This window comes from Microcaecilia unicolor, chromosome 7, assembly GCF_901765095.1.
Source record: "Microcaecilia unicolor chromosome 7, aMicUni1.1, whole genome shotgun sequence".
Classification (NCBI taxonomy): domain Eukaryota; kingdom Metazoa; phylum Chordata; class Amphibia; order Gymnophiona; family Siphonopidae; genus Microcaecilia; species Microcaecilia unicolor.
The window spans coordinates 199,197,165-199,216,839 of NC_044037.1; the positions used below are offsets into that span (position 1 = coordinate 199,197,165).

Here is a 19,675-nt window from a genome sequence, read left to right on the forward strand (position 1 = left end):
TACTGCTGTAATTGTCTACTGCTTATATGTGACTTATTCTTGCTGTACAACGCCTTGAGTGAGTTCCTCAAAAAAAGCGGAATTAAATCCTACTAGATAAATAAATGACGGTCCTTGTGGTCTTGGGCAAGTCACATAACTCTCCATTGCTTCAGGTACAATGTAACTCACCTTGAATTAGCATTGAAAAGGCATGAGCTAAATGCTAACTAGAAAAATATAAACAAGGAGTTATGGCTGACTCTTGTAATTAAGCACACAGTTGAATTTGACACAGATCAGCATTTTGAGGAGTCACCAGTAGCATGAGGTCTGTGCATTTATGTTGTTCCAGGGAAAGTTTTTGAAAGCACATTGTGTTATGTGATAAACTGTGTTGGGCCATCCTTCACATTTTATCCCATATGGACTCAGACCTTTACTGAGTGTTCTTTCTGCCTCATAACCATAGCAGAGTTGGGAAGTTCTTGGTGGGGAGACAGTATATTTAATTTCTTTACTCCATTTCAAAGACAATTTTCAAATCAATTTCATGTTTTCTCCATCTGAAAGTGCCCTCTTTGATCGTTGCTCAAAGTTCACACGTTCTTCCACAGTTGAACTTTTAATAATATTGCTAGGTGGTGTTCCCAGTGGGTGGGAGGGACATATTTAACGCAGGGAAGGGAAAGGACGGGCATAAATGGCATTTCCAAATTGAGGCAGAAATTTTTCAAGTAAAATTCTACTTGCATGAAAATCAGGTGCCAGCATCCGCATGTACTTTGCATCTATGGCAGTTTTCGAAGTGAAGATAGATGAGAATTTTGCAGCAGTGCAGACAATCGAGAACCGATCCCTCTCCCATCCCCCATTTGCACATGGTTGTGTATCCGAATATTCTTTGCAGACATACAGATCATGTAACATGTGGAGGGGCATAACCGAAAGGGGCGCCCAAGGTTTCCTGAGGACGTCCCGGCGAAGGGGCGAGGAAACCCGTATTATCGAAACAAGATGGGCGTCCATTCTTTCATTTCGATTATATGGTCGGGGACGCCCAAATCTTGAAATTTAGGTCATCCCTAGAGATGGTCGTCTTTAGACTTGGTCGTTTCTGATTTTCGGCGATAATGAAAACTAAGGACACCCATCTCGGAAACGACCAAATGCAAGCTGGGAGGAGCCAGCATTCGTAGTGCACTAGTCCCCCTGACATGCTAGAACAGCAACCGGGCACCCTAGGGGGCACTGCAGTGGACTTCAGAAAAAGCTCCCAGGTACATAGTTCCCTTACCTTGTGTGCTGAGCCCCCCAAAACTACTACTACTTAACATTTCTAGAGCGCTAAACCCACTCCCCACAACTGTACACCACTACCATAGCCCTTACGGGTGAAGGGGGGCACCTAGATGTGGGTACAGTGGGTTTCTGGTGGGTTTTGAAGGACTCACATTTACCACCACAAGTGTAACGGGTGGGGGGGGGTGGGTCTGGGTATGCCTGCCTGCCTGCCTGAAGTGCACTGCACCCACTAAACTGCTCTAGGGACTTGCATACTGCTGTCATGGAGCTGGGTATGATATTTGAGGCTGGCATAGAGGCTGATAAAAATATTTTTTAAAATTTTTTTGAGGGTGGGAGGGGGTTAGTGACCCCAATTCTCTCCGGTGGTCATCTGGTCAGTTCAGGCATCTTTTTGTGGCTTGGTCGTAAGAAAAAAAAAAAGGACCAGGTAAAGTCGTCCAAATGTTCGTCAGGGACGCCCTATTTTTTCCATTATGGGTCGAGGACGCCCATGTGTTAGGCACGCCCAAGTCCCGCCTTCGCTACACCTCTGACACGCCCCGGGAACTTTGGTCGTCCCTGCAATGGAAAGCAGTTGGGGACGCCCAAAATCGGCTTTCGATTATGCCAATTTGGGCGACCCTGCGAGAAGGACGCCCATCTTGCAATTTGTGTTGAAAGATGGGCGTCCTCTTTTGAAAATAAGCCTGACAGTGAAATTAAAAAAAAAAAAAAAAACAGGGAAAATGAGCATGTGGTGATAGAATTTGTGCTGGAGAGCTTGAATAGTGTTTGCCTGATCCTGAGTTGTCATTTCATTAGCATATATACCAAATTTCTGTCAGCAAAACTTTTCATTTCAACTTGACAGCTGGGCTTGCAGCTCGGTCTGAACTAGGGCTGGAAGCTGACACCGCAATCCTTCATTCACAACTAGCCAGAAATATTTCCTCCGTTTACACCCCTGCCACCTTACTTGGAGTGGAGGAGTAGCCTAGTGGTTAGTGCAGCAGACTTTGATCCTGGGGAACTGGGTTCAATTCCCACTGCAGCTCCTTGTGACTCTGAGCAACTCACTTTAACCCTCCATTGCCCCAGTATAAAAATAAGTACTTGTATATACTGTGTAAACAGTTCTGAACCCTGCAGTCATGAGCCCTAAATCTAACTGATATGTTGTGGAATAGTGTGATGGCTGTGACTTCCTGGGAGACTGTGAACATAGCTTCCACAGTATCCACAGCCTCTGTCAGCTCAGAGAAGGAAAGACCTGCTAGTGAACCATTTGATGGGTCCACCATCAGCAACACTTAAAAGGAATAAGTTGGCCTAAATTAAACTTAGCCCTTATGGGCTAGATTCTATATATGGCACTAAAAAAAAAAAAATAGGAGCAAAAGAAGCACCATTCTGTAAACCACACTTAGGCTTATGTCCGGGAATCACTCCTAACTTCAGTTGCAGCCATTTGTACCAACAGAAACTTGGTGCAAATGTATACGCCTAAATTAGGTTTATATCCCTATTATTCTATAATAATGCACGTTAATTTTAGGAACACCACCATTACACTCATGACCCTCCCATTTCCACACCCCCTTTTTCAGATCGCTTGCAAATGCCAATCTAATTGTACCAATAATTGCTTGTTAAAAAGCTAATTATTGGCACTAATTAGCTTGTTATTGAAATAAATTGCATGCACAATTTCTGGCAACTTTTTATACGTGGTTCTGCTCAGCAATTCACTTTTGTGTATCTGTTTTTTTGTCACTCCCCCCCCCCCCCCCTTATGTTTTTACTTAGGGTTTAAAAGCTCCCCTCTTTCCTTTCCTTATATTATGACTATTTGTAACCTGATTTTCCTGTTGTGTTATTGCCCTTTATTTGTTTTATTCCACTTTTCTTATTTGCTATATATTAGCCGCTTAAATATGCATTGACTTTGTGGTACACTAATAGAACTGTAACTGTAAATTATTTATATGGTGGCCAAATGTATTGCTGTCTCTGGAAACTTTTTTAGTGCTGTCCTCACTTCACCCTCCCTCTACCCTTCACTTTCCAGATAGTGCTAGATCTGTATACCCACAGACAGTGGCGTTCCTATGTTGGCCACCTCCCGGTGCAGAGTACTGCTGCACCCCCCTCCCCCCAGTGCAGCACCTCTTGGGGGTGCAGAGAGCAGTTGCACAGCTGTTGGCTCCACCAGTTCCCTGCCCCAGAACAGGAAGTAATGTCAAAGAGAGCAGGAAACCGGTGGAGCTGACAGTGGCACGGCTGCTGTCTGCACCCCCTTGCAGCGTGCACCTGGGACAGACCACCCCTACCGCCACGCCCTTGGTACGCCACTGGCTAGAGATAAGTTATACATATGGAGGGTGGTTTTATAACAGGGCACCTTTAAGATGGTAGGTAGGCACCTACTTGGGCACTATTTCATAGAGACAACTTAGGTGCTTGTGCTTGTCTTTAGAAAATACTAGTATAAGTAGCAGAAATTGCAGCTACCTTGTAGGCATGGACACTTGTAGCTGCCCTGGAGCAGGTGTAAATATCTTCACCTATAATTTGTAACTGCATAGGTTAGTATATTTTAAAACCACATACGTACTTAAGTACTCTGCCCATACTCCACCCAAACATCTCGCCTGTACACACACCTACCAGTAAAGTATGCCCAATCATGTCTTGGCGCATCCTTTTAATCCAGTCAAAAATTCATAAGAGACCACTTAGCAGCATATGTGAGTACATATGTGCAAAGATGACTATATAAAATGGCCACCTTATTAGCTGATGGTGAGTAAGTAACTTCCTTTGAAAATTGTCTGCCATATTTTCAGATTTATAAAGAACTGCCCATTAAGGTGGAGATGCCATTTCATTTGCATAGGTTTGACTTAAAAGGGTTTTTGTTTTTGTGCTTCACATTCTCAGGGTCATGAAAAATGTGCCTTGTTGATACTTGACAAGATACAGGAGCAAAGCCTTATTAATGCAACAAATAATGCATTACAGACGTAAGTAGTAGCGGGCTTCTCTTTCTGTTCAGCTGCTTTTCATATGTGGATTTAAATGGAAATTCTATAACAAGTCTCCTACACTGACGCACAAATAGGGTTACCATATTTTGTCCCCCAAAAAGGAGGACACATGCCCCGCCACACCCCCTTTCACACCCGCCCTGCCCCCTTTCATGCCCTCATTTTCCCCTCCCCCCTGTCAAACACCCCATCACTACCCCACCCCATCACCCCCCTCCCCTTACCTTACTACTGCCCTGGTGGTCTAGTGACCTCTTACGCCTTCAGGGCAGGAAAGAGCCCTGCCCTGCATGCATCCTTCCTGTTGCTGATCTCGGCACCGATTCAAAATGGCCGCCGAGAGTTGCAGTCTCGCGAGGTCACTTCAACTTCGGCAGCCATTTTGAATCAGTGCCGAGATCAGCAACAGGAAGGATGCATGCAGGGCAGCGCTCCGGGCAGGAAAGAGGGGGCTCTTTCCTGCCCCGAAGGCGGAAGAGGTCACTAGACCACCAGGGCAGTAGTAAGTAAGGGGAGGGGAGGCTAGCAATCTGCCCATTTGTCCGGATTTCTGGACAAACGGGCAGGCTGATGGGCGGGCCTGCCCGTTTGTCCAGAAATCCGGACAAACGGGCAGATTTATTTATTTATTGTGAACATTTATATCCCACATAATCCCACCAATGCAGGCTCTATGTGGCTTACAATGTTAAGGAAAAGTACAACATAATAAGTCAAGTGCAAAACCCGCCTGGTTGCCCGGACATGTCCTCAAAAAGAGGACATGTCCGGGTAAATCTGGACATATGGTAATCCTACGGACAAATGACATGCCTATGTGTACAAAATACTGAAATTTATGTGCCTAAATGTACACTTACCTGTGAAAATGCCAGTAGAGCACTTAATTGGTATTCTACAAATATGCACTCAAATGGCATAGCATGTATTTGTAAAGTGGAGAGCCTTCATGTGAGTGGACAACTTATAGAATACTACTCTATGGCAGGTGTACATGTAGGTGCCTAAATGTAAACGCACCGATGCCAGGTTTATGCTAGTGTTCTGTAAGGACACTTCTGTGCCCAAGTGTCCATACAGAATAGGTTGTCACTGTGAGCCTAAATGATGACCAGTTGTAGATTTGCCCCCTTAATGTGTACTGCTGATAGTAACAATTTGAAGAGGTCAAAGTTTGCAGAATCTAAAATAAACCAAAACACTTTGTAAGGGTTTGCATGGCAGAAAACCTTGGGGTAACCCTGGTGATGGGGCATGATAAGTTCTTTCAATCCTTTTAGCAGTTTTGGTTGTGTGTCAGAATAACACGTTGTAAAAAGTTACACAGTGCACAACAGAGAGCTACATTTTAGGTTCATCTAGTTCCTAGAATGATCCAGTTTGAATCGAACTCAGGATTCTCTGACAAATCTCACTGGTCATGCTACTTGCTGACTTTTAGTCCAATTGGTTGAATCATACCTATGAATGGAGGGATGGATGGACAGACAGACTGTTACACTGATGACGGTGCTCAAAAAGACTAGATGTGAGATATCTATAGGGTGGATATTTCTAGGACTAGTAGTCTTCTAGAACAGTGGTTCTCAATCCAGTCCTTGGGACACACCTAGTCAGTTGGATTTTCAGGATGTCCACAATGAATATCAATGAGCTAGATTTGTGTACACTGCCTCCTTTATATGCAAATCTATCTCATGGATATTCATTGTGTATATCCTGAAAATCTGACTGGGTATGCCTCAAAGACTGGATTGAGAACCACTGTTCTAGAGCAGTTGAGATAGCAAGCCCATAACCCACTCTTCCCAGATGTGCCTCCGAAACCCATTTGAATGCACTCCTTTTGTTTTGCAGACCTCTCCATATTGCTGCACGGAATGGCTTAAAGATGGTTGTGGAGGTGTTGCTAGGCAAAGGGGCATGTGTCCTTGCAGTAGATGAAAATGGTAAGCTGTGATCTTCGCCAGCAGTCTCTAACGAGAAACACACCATTTGAAAAATGTTTATGAAACTATTTGCACAGTGTGTGAGAGAGCAACATTTTACAGCCTAGGTGATTAAATAAAATTGGCTTATTTCTGATTTAGGTTGAACAGACCAGGACTGATTATACAACCTGCTTACTGTGCATTTACATAGAACACATAGCACACCCTATATGGTTCAATAAGTGTTTTCCATTTGTTTTTACTAAGTTAAATCGCTCTCTCATGTTGTGTTGTAATTAGATGTTTTTGGCCATGAGCCCTAATTTAGCCCTACTAGAACCAGTGTTAAATATGATCCCTTCCAGCAGAACATATTTAACAGAAAAAATTTGTATCCCAGTACATACTGTGCAAAAAATTTCACAATGCATTTCATATTTGCTTGTGGAATTAAACATGTACTTTACGGTGCTGCTCAGAATGCACTAAGGAGTTTATGTGCCAACGAGCTTTAAAGTCTACATAATAACAGCCGATGTGCAAAAGTTAATAATAGTAAGACAACAACAAAAAGAAACCCCACAGCTTAAATAAATGAAATACCAATATTTAAATGAAAATCAAAAATATTTTAAGTGTGCTCAGAATTAATTGGAGAGATCAACACAGGTAACAAACCCTAGATCACAAGGTCCTCCAGTATTTCAATCCTTGCATACTAATCACCAGTGTGTAATTGTGCTGAAAAACTGTGCAACTGTCCAAATCAATTTTCAGTTTCAGAATTTTCCAAATAAACATCTTTTGTCACTTTTCAAACAAAGGATCAAAAGAACTAGTGCACTTACCTTGCAAAGATTTCAGGGACCTTTGTTTGGACAGTTGCACAATTTTTCAGCACAATTACACATTAGTGATTAGTCTGTAATGATTGAAATACTGGAGGACTTTGAGTCTTGTGATCTAGGGTATTGATACCCATGTTGATCTCTCCAATTAATTCTGAGCACATCTACTATAATAAAACTCACCGTCAACGTTCTGAGGACACTGACATCAGTGAAGCCAAGCCCTGACTTCTTTCAAAAAGGTTCGAAGGTTCGTGGTGGTGAAGCCACCAAAACCGCTCCGGGCCCCGCCCTCAAGGGCAGAGCAATGGCAGAACAACGAACGGGTAGGCGGGGGGTGGATGGGAAATCGCTCCGGGCCCCACCCTCGCGTCAAACGTCATGACGTTGGGGGCGGAGCAATGGCAGAACAACGAAGGGGTTGGCCAGGGAGGGAGGGGGGGTGTTGGCGACGAAAACCTTGCTAGCGCCCGTTTTATTTGCTCTGAAACGGGCCTCTGTTACTAGTTTTAGTTTAAACATTTTTTATTGACATTGCAGCAACACAAACATTGTCATACAGGCTCTGCATATAACGGCCATCCAGCCTCAATCCAAATATACAACAATTGCTAACTAACATACAGCATTTGTGAATTTTATGCCAACATTTATTACCCCATCAAATATACCTATCCTCCCCCCGCCCTCTCCCACTGTTACTAGTTTTAAATATTTTTTATTTTCATTTAAATTTTGGTGTTTTTGTTTATTTAAGCTGTAGGTTTTTTTGTTGTCGTAGTTTTGATAAATTTCTCCCAGTGATATTTTGATAGATATATTTCCCTAAAGATTTTGTTTTGGGGTCAAAATAATAGGCAGACTGCAGCAGTATTAAAATTACCTTGTTAAAGGCAGAGTGGCTTGGTAATGAAGGCTCTGTTGTGCATCAGTGTACCACTGTGCTGAGGGGCCAATTATTTAAGGAGCAATTATAACAGGACAGGCTCTTCATACCCCCCTCCACCTCACTTATCCCTACCCAACCAGACAACCTTTGGGCCGCTCTGGTTCTCTCTCCCTAAGAATTTACATGAGTCATCAGTACCTACCTGGATGAGATATGAGTCGTAGTCCCCTCGGGAGTCAATACCTTTCATAGGTCATCCATTATTTTATCCCCCAGATGCTGTATAGGTCTTTGTGGCCCACAGCAACTCTGTCTCAGAAGTACCCCTCCTCCCACCATTATTCATTGACAGGGGCTTTGTCATTGTGGTTAGAATGTCTGACACCATTTTGAATTTGACAACAATACTGGCTCCTTCCTGCATGCAAAGATTTCCAGAGGTCTGTGGAGAAAAGGGGTTGAAGAGGGCCACATAGCACAAAGGCCCTCATGAGTTCTGAGATAGGGGCGGAGATTATTATTTGTTACATTTGTATCCCACATTTTCCCACCTTTTTGCAGGCTCAATGTGGCTTACATATAACCGTTAACTGTGTTAGCCGATTCCGGTCTGAACAAATACATGGTATGAATGAATACAAAGTGTTCTCCGAGGACAAGCAGGCTGCTTGTTCTCACGACTGGGTTGACGTCCACGGCAGCCCCCACCAACCGCAAGAAAACTTTGCGGGCGGTCCCACACGCAGGGCACACCCACCGCGCATGCACGGCCGTCTTCCCGCCCGTGCGCGACCGTTCCCACTCAGTTTTTTTCCGTTCCGCGCTGGAGAGAGACGTGTTCCCGTCTCTCTCTTAGTCAGCCCCGGAAACCGGATTGCGGCCTAGCCGCGGTTTTTTTCTTTGTTCTGTTCGCATTCGCGTTTATTTTTTCTTTCAAAATAAAAAACGAAAAAGAGTTTTCCTCATCGTTCTTAGACGCGAGGGCGCGTCGTGCGGTCGTTTCTTTCTTTTTCGGGTGTGCTTTTCATCGCCACCATCGACGATTTTGATTTCGCCGACGCGATTTTTCCGTCGATGTCCTTGAAGGTCCCGAGCGGATTCAAGAAGTGTGGTCGGTGCAGCCGGCAGATCTCGCAGACCAATACTCACACTTGGTGCCTCCAGTGCCTCAGCCCGGAGCATAATTCCAAGACGTGCACCTTGTGTCTCGGTTTAAGGAGGCGAACGCAGGTGGCGAGGCAAGTTCTGCGGGACCGTCTTTTTGGAACTTGCGCTGGCCCTTCGACGTCGACCTCGACGGCATCGGTGTCGACGGCCGGGTCTTCGGTGCCAGTACCGATGTCGACGATGTACCTTTGGCCCGCCGCCCAGCCGGTGACGGCGGTGGTGAGCGGCCCTGCGGGCAGTCTGCCCCGGCCACTCCCACTGCTCAGGGCCATCGGGACCGAACCCTGTCGGATCCGTTACCTCGAGGCCGGGGGGGCTCCACCTCCTCCTCGTCTCTTCTGCGGAGCGCCGATGATGGACATCGTAAGAAAGCCAAGAAGCACCGTCATCGGTCGCCCACAGCGCACGGGACTGGCAGCTCCGGGACATCGAGGGACGACTAGACTCCCAAGAAGCAGCAGTGCCGGGAGGAGCGTTCCCCCTCGGTCGAAGAGGTGTCGCTGCGTGGGTCCGCGGGTATTTCGGTACCGTCTCCTGGACCCGAGCAGCTTCCGGCACCGGCACCCACACCGGCCCCCCTGCCTTTCCCGACAGCGGGCCTTGACGAGTGCCTCCGAGCCATCCTTCCCGGGATCCTGGAAGGGCTGATGCGCCAGGCTCTGCCGGCACCGGGTGTGCTTGCGCCCCCAGCACCGTTGATGGAGGCGCCGGTGGGCTACTACTACTACTACTACTATTTAGCATTTCTATAGCGCTACAAGACGTACGCAGCGCTGCACAAACATAGAAGAAAGACAGTCCCTGCTCAAAGAACTTACAATCTAATAGACAAAAAAAAAAATAAAGTAATCAAATCAATTAATGTGAACGGGAAGGAAGAGAGGAGGATAGGTGGAGGCCGCTTGCGGCACCGGTGTCGACCGCCACGCAGGTGGAGTCCCTGTCGACGTCGATGTAGGGAGCTTCGTCCCTCCGGCGCGGGAGTCCACCGCTCGACGCCATCATCAAGGACGTGGTTCCTCGCAGTCGAGACGGACCCGGTTGAGGTCTGAGCTGTGAGAGCTCATGTCCGACACCGAGGAGGAGGCCTCGTGGGGGGAGGAGGAGGACCCCAGATATTTCTCCTCAGAGGAGTCTGTGGGCCTTCCCTCCGACCCCACTCCTTCACCGGAGAGGAAGCTCTCGCCTCCTGAGAGCCTCTCCTTTGCCTCTTTTGTCAGGGATATGTCCATCAGCATTCCCTTCCCCGTGGTTACTGTGGATGAGCCGAGGGCGGAGATGCTCAAAGTCCTCGACTATCCATCACCACCTAGAGAGTCTTCCACGGTGCCGTTGCACAATGTCCTTAAGGAGACACTGCTTCGGAACTGGTTGAAGCCACTATCTAATCCCACCATCCCCAAGAAAGCGGAGTCCCAATACAGGATCCACTCAGACCCAGAGTTGATGCGGCCTCAATTGCCTCATGACTCGGCGGTCGTGGACTCTGCTCTCAAGAGGGCACGGAGTTTGAGGGATACCACCTCGGCGCCCCCTGGGTGGGAGTCTCACACTCTGGACTCGTTTGGGAGGAAGGCCTACCAATCTTCCATGCTCGTGACCCGCATCCAATCATACCAGCTCTACACGAGCCTCCACATGCGGAATAATGTGCGGCAACTGGCGGACCTGGTCGACAAGCTCCCTCCGGAGCAGTCCAGGCCTTTTCAGGAGGTGGTCAGGCAGCTGAAGGCGTGCAGAAAGTTCCTGTCCAGGGGTATCTATGACACCTGTGATGTGGGATCTCGAGCTGTGGCCCAAGGTATAGTGATGCGCAGACTCTCCTGGCTGCGTGCCTCTGACCTGGACAACCGCACCCAGCAGCGGCTGGCGGATGTCCCTTGCTGGGGGGGATAACATTTTCGGCGAGAAGGTCGAGCAGTTGGTGGACCAACTACACCAGCGGGAAACCGCTCTCGACAAGCTCTCCCACCGGGCGCCTTCAGCATCCACCTCAGCAGTTGGACGTTTTTCCCGGGCCCGGCAGGCTGCACCCTACGCCTACAGCAAGTGTAGGTACACCCAGCCGGCCCAAAGGCCTCCTCAGGCACCGGGACAGTCCCAGCGCGCTCGTTCCCATCAACAGCATGCGCCTAAGCAGCCCCCTGCGCCTCCACAGCAAAAGCAGGGGACGGGCTGGGACGGGCTTTTGACTGGATCCATGGGAACATAGCTGCCATCAAAGTATCCGTGCCGGACGACTTGCCGGTCGGGGGGAGGTTGAAAGTTTTCACCAAAGGTGGCCTCTTATAACCTCCGACCAGTGGGTTCTCCAAATAGTGCGGTAGGGATACACCCTGAATTTGGTCTCCACTCCACCAAATGCCCACCGGGAGCCCAATCCTTCAGCACCCATCACAAGCAGGTACTTGCAGAGGAACTCTCCGCCCTTCTCAGCGCCAATGCGGTCGAGCCCCGGGCAGGAAGAGCAGGGATTCTATTCCAGGTACTTCCTTGTGGAAAATAAAACAGGGGGGATGCGCCCCATCCTAGACCTGAGAGGCCCTGAACAGGTATCTGGTGCGAGAAAAGTTCAGGATGCTTTCCTTGGGCACCCTTCTCCCCATGATTCAGAAAGACGATTGGCTTTGTTCCCTGGATTTAAAGGATGCTTATACTCACATCCCGATACTGCCAGCCCACAGACAGTATACGCCGATTCCGTCTGGGGATACGTCACTTTCAGTATTGTGGTGCTGCCCTTTGGACTCGCCTCTGCACCACGGGTGTTCGCGAAGTGGTCTCGTGGTGGTTGCAGCGTACCTACGCATGCTGGGGGTGCACGTGTTCCCGTATCTCGACGATTGGCTGGTGTAGAGCACCTCAGAGGCAGGAGCTCTTCGGTCCATGTAGTGCACTATTCAACTTCTGGAGCTGCTAGGGTTTGTGATAATTACCCAAAAGTCCCCATCTCCAGCCAGTCCAATCTCTGGAATTTCAAAGGAGCTCTGCTGAATTCTCAGATGGCTCAGGCCTTTCTTCCCGAGGCGAGGGCTCAGAATCTCCTGTCCTTCGCTTCCCAGACCAGAGCGTCCTCAGCAGATCACAGCTCGGCAGATGTTGAGACTCCTGGGCCATATGGCCCTCTAGTTTATGTGACCTCCCATGGCTCGTCTTCACATGAGCTCTGCTCAATGGACCCTAGCTTCCCAGTGGTGCCAAGCCACCGGGAATCTAGAAGATGTCATTTGCCTGTCCGTCAGTTGCCGCAATTCCCATGCACTGGTGGACAATTTGGACCAATTTGACCCTGGGACATCCATTCCAAATTCCGCAGCCCATGAAGGTGCTGACGACGGATGCATCTCGCCTGGGGTGGGGAGCTCATGTCGATGGGCTCCACACCCAGGGGGTGTGGTCCCCCCAAGAACAAGAATCTTCAGATCAACCCTCCTGGAGCGCCGAGTGGTCTGAAACGCACTGAAGGCCTTCAGGGATCGGCTGTCCTACCAAATCATCCAAATTCGGACAGACAATCAGGTTGCAATGTATTACATCAACAAGCAGGGGGGCACCGGATCTCGCCCCCTGTGTCAGGAAGCCGTCAGGATGTGGTGTTGGGCTTGCCAGTTTGGCATGCTTCTCCAAGCCACATACCTGGCAGGCGTAAACAACAGTCTGGCCGACAGGCTGAGCAGAGTCATGCAACCGCACGAGTGGTTGCTCCATTCCAGAATGGTACGCAAGATCTTCCGAGAGTGGGGCACCCTCTCGGTGGGACCTTTTCGCCTCTCAGACCAACCACAAGCTGCCTCTGTTCTGTTCCAGACTACAGGCACATGGCAGACTGGCGTCGGATGCCTTTCTTCTCCATTGGGGGAACGGCCTCCTGTATGCTTATCCTCCCATACCTTTGGTGGGGAAGACCTTGCTGAAGCTCAAGCAAGACCACGGCACCATGATTCTGATAGCGCCTTTTTGGCCCCGTCAGATCTGGTTCCCTCTACTTCTGGAGTTGTCCTCCGAGGAATTGTGGAGATTGGAGTGTTTTCCGACTCTCATATCGCAGAACGACGGAGCGCTTCTGCTCTCCAACCTTCAGTCTCTGGCTCTCACAGCCTGGATGTTGAGGGCGTAGATTTTGCTTCGTTGGGTCTGTCTGAGGGTGTCTCCCGTGTCTTGTTTGCCTCTAGAAAGGATTCCACTAAGAAGAGTTACTTTTTCAAGTGGAGGAGGTTTGTCGTTTGGTGTGAGAGCAAGGCCCTAGAACGTCGTTCTTGTCCTGCACAGAACCTGCTTGAATACCTTCTGCACTTATCAGAGTCTGGTCTCAAGACCAACTCAGTAAGGAATCACCTTAGTGCGATTAGTGCTTACCATTATCGTGTAGAGGGTAAAGCCATCTCTGGAGAGCCTTTAGTCGTTCGATTCATGAGAGGCTTGCTTTTGTCAAGGCCCCCTGTCAAGCCTCCTACAGTGTCATGGGATCTCAGCGTCGTCCTCACCCAGCTGATGAAGCCTCCTTTTGAGCCACTGAATTCTTGCCATCTGAAGTACTTGACCTGGAAGGTCATTTTCTTGGTGGCAGTTACTTCAGCTCGTAGAGTCAGTGAGCTTCAAGCCCTGGTAGCTCATGCTCCTTATACTAATTTCATCATAACAGAGTAGTACTCCGCACTCACCCTAAGTTCCTGCCAAAGGTGGTGTCGGAGTTCCATCTTAACCAGTCAATTGTCTTGCCAACATTCTTTCCCAGACCGCATACCCGCCCTGCTGAACGTCAGTTGCACACATTGGACTGCAAGCGAGCGTTGGCCTTCTATCTGGAGCGGACACAGCCCCACAGACAGTTCACCCAATTGTTTATTTCTTTTGACCCCAATAGGAAGGGGGTCGCTGTCGGGAAACGCACCATCTCCAATTGGCTAGCAGATTGCATTTCCTTCACTTACGCCCAGGCTGGGCTGATTCTTGAGGGTCATGTCACGGCTCATAGTGTTACAGCCATGGCAGCGTCAGTGGCCCACTTGAAGTCAGCCACTATTGAAGAGATTTGCAAGGCTGCGACGTGGTCTTCGGTCCACACATTCACATCACATTACTGCCTCCAGCAGGATACCCGATGCGACCGTCGGTTCGGACAGTCGGTGCTGCAGAATCTGTTTGGAGTTTAAATCCAACTCCACCCTCCAGGACCCGATTTTATTCTGTTCAGGCTGCACTCTCAGTTAGTTGTTCTTCGTAGGTCAATTTCTGTTATGCCCTCGCCATTGCAAGGTACAATTGACCTGGGTTCTTGTTTTGAGTGAGCCTGAGAGCTAGGGATACCCCAGTCGTGAGAACAAGCAGCTTGCTTGTCCTCGGAGAAAGCGAATGATACATACCTGTAGCAGGTGTTCTCCGAGGACAGCAGGCTGATTGTTCTCACCTACCCTCTCTCCTCCCCTTCGGAGTTGCATTTTACTCATTCCTTTGCTTGTCATTCAACTGAGTGGGAATGGTCGCGCACGGGCGTGAAGACGGCCGCGCATGCGCGGTGGGCGTGCCCTGTGTGTGGGACCGCCCGCGAAGTTTTCTTCCGGTTGGTGGGGGCTGCCGTGGACGTCAACCCAGTCGTGAGAACAATCAGCCTGTTGTCCTCGGAGAACACCTGGAACACCTGCTACAGGTATGTATCATTCGCTATATTGTGGTAGAATGAGGTACATGTATGGTAGGTACAATTGGAGGGAAAGGGGGAAGAAGAGTTCGGTAATGTCCGTTACATTCTTTGGTTACATTGTGTCGCAAGTGTCCAGGTATTTTTATTTTGGGTCAGTGGGGTCTTCTCTTCTGAACAGGTCTGTCTTTAGTGCTTTCCGAAAATTTAGGTGGTCGAGCTTAGTTTTTACTGCTTTTGGTAATGCGTTCCATACTTGTGCGCCTAGGTAGGAAAAGCTGGATTTGAATTTGAGTCCTTTGCTGCTTGGGTAGTGGAGGTTTAGGTATGATCGTGCAGATTTTGTGGTATTTCTGGTTGGCAGGTCGATAAGGTCTGTCTTGTATCCCGGTACCTCGCCGTAGATAATTTTATGGATAGTTGTGCAGATTTTGAAAGTGATACGTTCCTTGATTGGTAGCCAATGCAGTTTTTCTCAGAGTGGTTTGGCGCTGTCAAAACATGTTTTTCCAAATACAAGCCTGGCTGCTGTGTTTGGACGATCTGAAGTTTCTTATGATTTGATCCTTGCATTCCGAATAGATTCCATTACAGTAATCTGCGTGGCTTAGTACCATTGAGTGTACCATGTTACGAAATATTTCCCTTGGGAAGAATGGTTTCACGCGTTTGAGTTTCCACATTGAGAAAAACATTTTCTTTAAGGTGGAATTCGCTTGGGTCTCTAGTGATAGGTTACGGTCGATTGTTACTCCGAGAATTTTCAGACTGTCTGAAATAGGGAGGGTGTATCCTGGGGTGTTAATGTTTGTGGGTTTGTATGTATTGTATTGGGATGAGATGATAAGACAGTGTGTTTTTTCAGTATTGAGTTTTAGTTGAAATGCATTTGCCCATGAGTTTATGATGTTTAAGCTTAGCTTGATTTCGTTGGTGATTTCTGCCAGATCATGTTTGAAGGGGATGTATAATGTGACGTCATCAGCGTAGATTAATAGGTTAAGGCCTTGGGTGGATAAGGTCTTGGCTAGTTGAGTCATCATGAGGTTGAAAAGGATCGGTGATAATGGTGATCCTTGCGGTATTCCACAGCCTGGTTTCCACGGTGATGATATGTTTGTTTTTGATTTCACTTGATATGTTCTTGTGTTTAGAAAAAACCCTTAATCCAATTGAGAGTGCCACCACTGATTCCGAAGAATTCTAGGAGTCCTAGCAATATGTTATGGTTAACCATGCTGAACGCACTTGACATGTCTAATTGGAGGAGGAGAATGCTCTTGCCTATTGCTATTTCCTGCTTGAATTTGTTTAGGAGAGTGAGTAGTACTGTTTTGGTGCTGTGTAGGGGTCAAAATCCTGATTGTGACTCATGTAGTATAGTGAATTTGTGTGTATGTAGTCATTGAGTTGTTTGGTCACCAGGCCTTCCATTAGTTTGACTACTAATGGGATAGATGCTACTGGGCGGTAGTTGGTAATGTCGTTCGTTTTTTTCTTGGTGTCTTTTGGTATTGGGGCGAACAGGATGTTGCCTTTTTCTTTAGGGTAGATACCCTGTTGAAACATGAAGTTTACGTGAGATGTAAGATCTATTATGAAGCGGTGGGGGGCAGGTGTCTAGTTGACAATGGCTGTTGAAGTATTGTTTTATCGCTTGGGTAACTGTGTCGGTGCTGAGGAGAGCAAAATTGGACCATATTCGGTCAGCAGGGTATTCACCAGGGGTTGGGTCTAGGCCATTAATGAAGTTTTCTATGTCCATGTTGTTCTGCGGTATGGTTTTGCGTAGGTTTACGATTTTTTCATTGAAATATTTAGCAAGGTTGTCTGCAGATGGAATGTCAGTGTTGGTTGTGGTGACCGGTGTTGTGTCTAGTGGTTTGTTCACAAAATGGTATAGTTTCTTCGTGTTTTTGTAGTCCGGCCCAATTTTAGTTTTGTAGTACGAACTTTTGGTCTGTCTTATTGCATATTTGCATTTCCTTTGTAGTTGTTTCCATGCGTTGAGTGTGTGTTCGTCTTTTGTTTTTTTTTCCATGAGCGTTCCATTTTCCTAGATTGTGTTTTTAGTTTTTCCAGTTCTTCGTTGAACCACGGTGTCGAGTTATGTCTACGTGAAGTTCTTATTTGTAAGGGTGCTATTTCGTCTAGTATGCGTCTGCATCTTTTGTCCCATTCTGAGAGGTAATATATGGATTCCGTTTGTGCTGTCCGATCGTTGTTGTATATCTGTTGCCAGAAAGTAACCGGGTCTATTTGGCCTCTCGTGGTATAAGTTGTGTGTTCTCGTGTGTGGAGAGAGCCCCTTTTTCGCCATTTTAGGGATAGGTTTAGCTTGTAATGGTCAGTCCATGGTGTTTCTGTTCATCTAGTTTGTGTTATGGTTATGTTCTGATCAGTGGACAGTTTGTATGAGATGAGGTCGAGTGTGTGACCCTTCACATGAGTTGTTTGCAAGTGTGGCCATGTAAGGTTACATAGATGAAGGAAATCCTTGCAATCTCGTGCGTTGGTAGAGTTTGGGTCTTCAAGGTGAAGGTTAATATCTCCTAATACTAGTGTATTGGAGTTAGATACACGTATATTTGAAACGAAGTCCATGAAGTCCGCCTTGCTTTCGTTCCAGTTACATGGTGGTCTGTAGAATAGGACACAATTTAGGTGGTCGAGCAGGGTTTTATGCTGGATTCTGATGGAGGCTATTTCGAGGTGGGTTGTTATAGATTCCGCAGTGGTTTCAATCGTGAGGTGAGATCGTAAGATGAGTGCTATGCCCCCTCCTCTTTTTTTCTTTTCTGGTCCAGTGAGTGATTTTGTATCCTGGAGGACATAGGTTTATGATTATAGGGTCCTTCTGATCATGGATCCATGTTTCAGTGATGAAGAGTAGATTAAGTTTCGCTGACGTGATCCAGTCTGTTGTTGTTGTTGTTGTTATTGTTGTTTTGTTTACTACGGATCTGGCGTTGACGTAGCCTATTTGAATTTTTTGGTATGGTTTTTCTACGTTCGGTGTTATGTGGGCTTTTGTTAGTTGTCATTTCTTGGTTTGTGTGGATTTTTTATGATCTATCTTTTCATTTTGTTGAGGTTGTACTCTTGTTGGTTCTTTTCCTTTATTTTGGTTTATGTCAGTTTGGTGTGATGTGTCTGATCCGCATTCGGTTATTGATTAGTACGGGTATATTGTTGATTTCTGTGAGTGGGATGGTCATTGTTAGGTGGATCAGGAATAAGGAGTAGATTGCAAGGAGCAGTTTGGTGGTGTTCATTATGGTATCATATCAGTAAAATTTTAGAAGAAGATTGTTGCTGTATTCAGTGTTAAAGGTTATTCTCTTGGAACCTTGTATTTATGTAACAGTCTTGTCCTTCTTAAAAGTTGCGAAGTCTCCGTCGTGCGCCTGACGAATCTTGAAGGGGTTTAATAGACTAGAGTGGAAGTGAACCTATCTAGTCCGTTGTAAGCAAGGAAGCCATAAGGTTAATCTCTGTTTCCAGATGATGATACAGTGTTGTAGTGGACTAAAGAGGTGTGATAGGCCTGTCCTGTCAGTGTTGTGCAGTAAATCAAGTCAGATTATTAACACAAAAATTAAAATATACCTTCTGAGGAGTAGATAAATTTTCTTGCATTAAATGGCCTGCATTAACCCATCTGGTATATCCAGTGCTAATACCTATTGAGCCCATTGGAATAAATTTTGATTTTACGGGACTCCTTTGCAGTTATGTTATATTAACTCATAGTAATTCTAACATACTAACAAATAACCCCCTGTTTACTAAGCCACGCAGCAGTGCCAACACAGCCCATTCAGAGTGTATGGGCTGTGTGAGCATTAGCGCATGGCAGCCGCTAGTGCAGCTTAGTAAACGGGGGGAAGGTAAGTTATGTAACGGTATTAGGTTTGTTCTTCTAGTCCAGGAATACAAGGCTTTTTTCTAGCTCGTATCTAGTTTTGTAACATTTAAGAAACTGCCCCCCAAAATTCCTGACTTCCTGAAGAGAGCAGAGGTCTCCTACAGTGACTTCAGAGTAGAAGTGATAAGCTTTGATAGTCTGTTTTTTTTTTTGTTTGTTTGTTTTTAATGAGACTAAAGTATTATATCAGGGAGCAAGCTTTCTGAAGCTGGGGATCTGCAGAAGCCCATCAGATTCCAGCAGCTGTGTGAGGCTAAGGACAAGAAAGTAGCTATTGGTAGATAGACCTCTGTCCTGACTACCAACTTCAGCACTATGGAACTGGAGAAGAGAGCCAGCAATGCTGCAACCCTGATAACTCGGGCAGGTCTCTCTTCATCCTCCATCACAATAGCTATTCACACATACTCCACACTTGGGACCTCTTGGTCCTTGCTTGCATGATGCTATCCACTGCTGTGCATTCTGGTTCTGATGCACGTTTCTCCTTTAACAAATCCATATGTGGCATTGAAGTCACACTTGTATGCCCCCCATGTCTCCTGGGGCACAGATTAGCTCGGTAGTTCTTACTTTGCATTGACCCTGACCACCAAAGGTCCTCCAGTACAGGTATCCCTTTGTCTTCCACTCGATGGGAGAGTTTCCAAAAAGACAACTTGAAGCAAGAAATAAGTCAACAACAATTCCATGATTCACACCAGCCGCATATCGCATACCCTTATTGTCGTGGTGTGCTTCCAGCAAAGCAGTAGAAGTTTCTAGAGCAAGCCTACCGCACAGCTGCATCTTGGTTCACAGTCTATTGATCACTTCCACCACCTCAGTATTGTTGAGCCAACAGTAAACTGCTGTTTGTCAAGTCTGGCCCCAAATTGAGAGTGTCGGCATTATTGGGAACAATTCCTGGAAGGCTGTGCTTCCTGAACTCCCCCTCCCTCCTGCTGTCCAGCCACTCAGC

At 46.9% G+C, this 19,675-nt stretch overlaps 1 protein-coding gene across 6 annotated transcripts in view; it reads left to right on the plus strand.

The window, feature by feature from the left end:
• ANKRD44 (ankyrin repeat domain 44) overlaps positions 1-19,675 on the plus strand; it is a 477,800-nt gene that overhangs the window by 447,291 nt on the left and 10,834 nt on the right. For all 6 annotated transcript variants that reach the window (XM_030208682.1, XM_030208683.1, XM_030208686.1 and 3 more), the window contains 2 exons: positions 4,207-4,289; positions 6,171-6,262. In XM_030208682.1, coding sequence (XP_030064542.1) covers positions 4,207-4,289; positions 6,171-6,262 — 175 coding nt within the window. The remainder of the gene's footprint in view (positions 1-4,206; positions 4,290-6,170; positions 6,263-19,675) is intronic.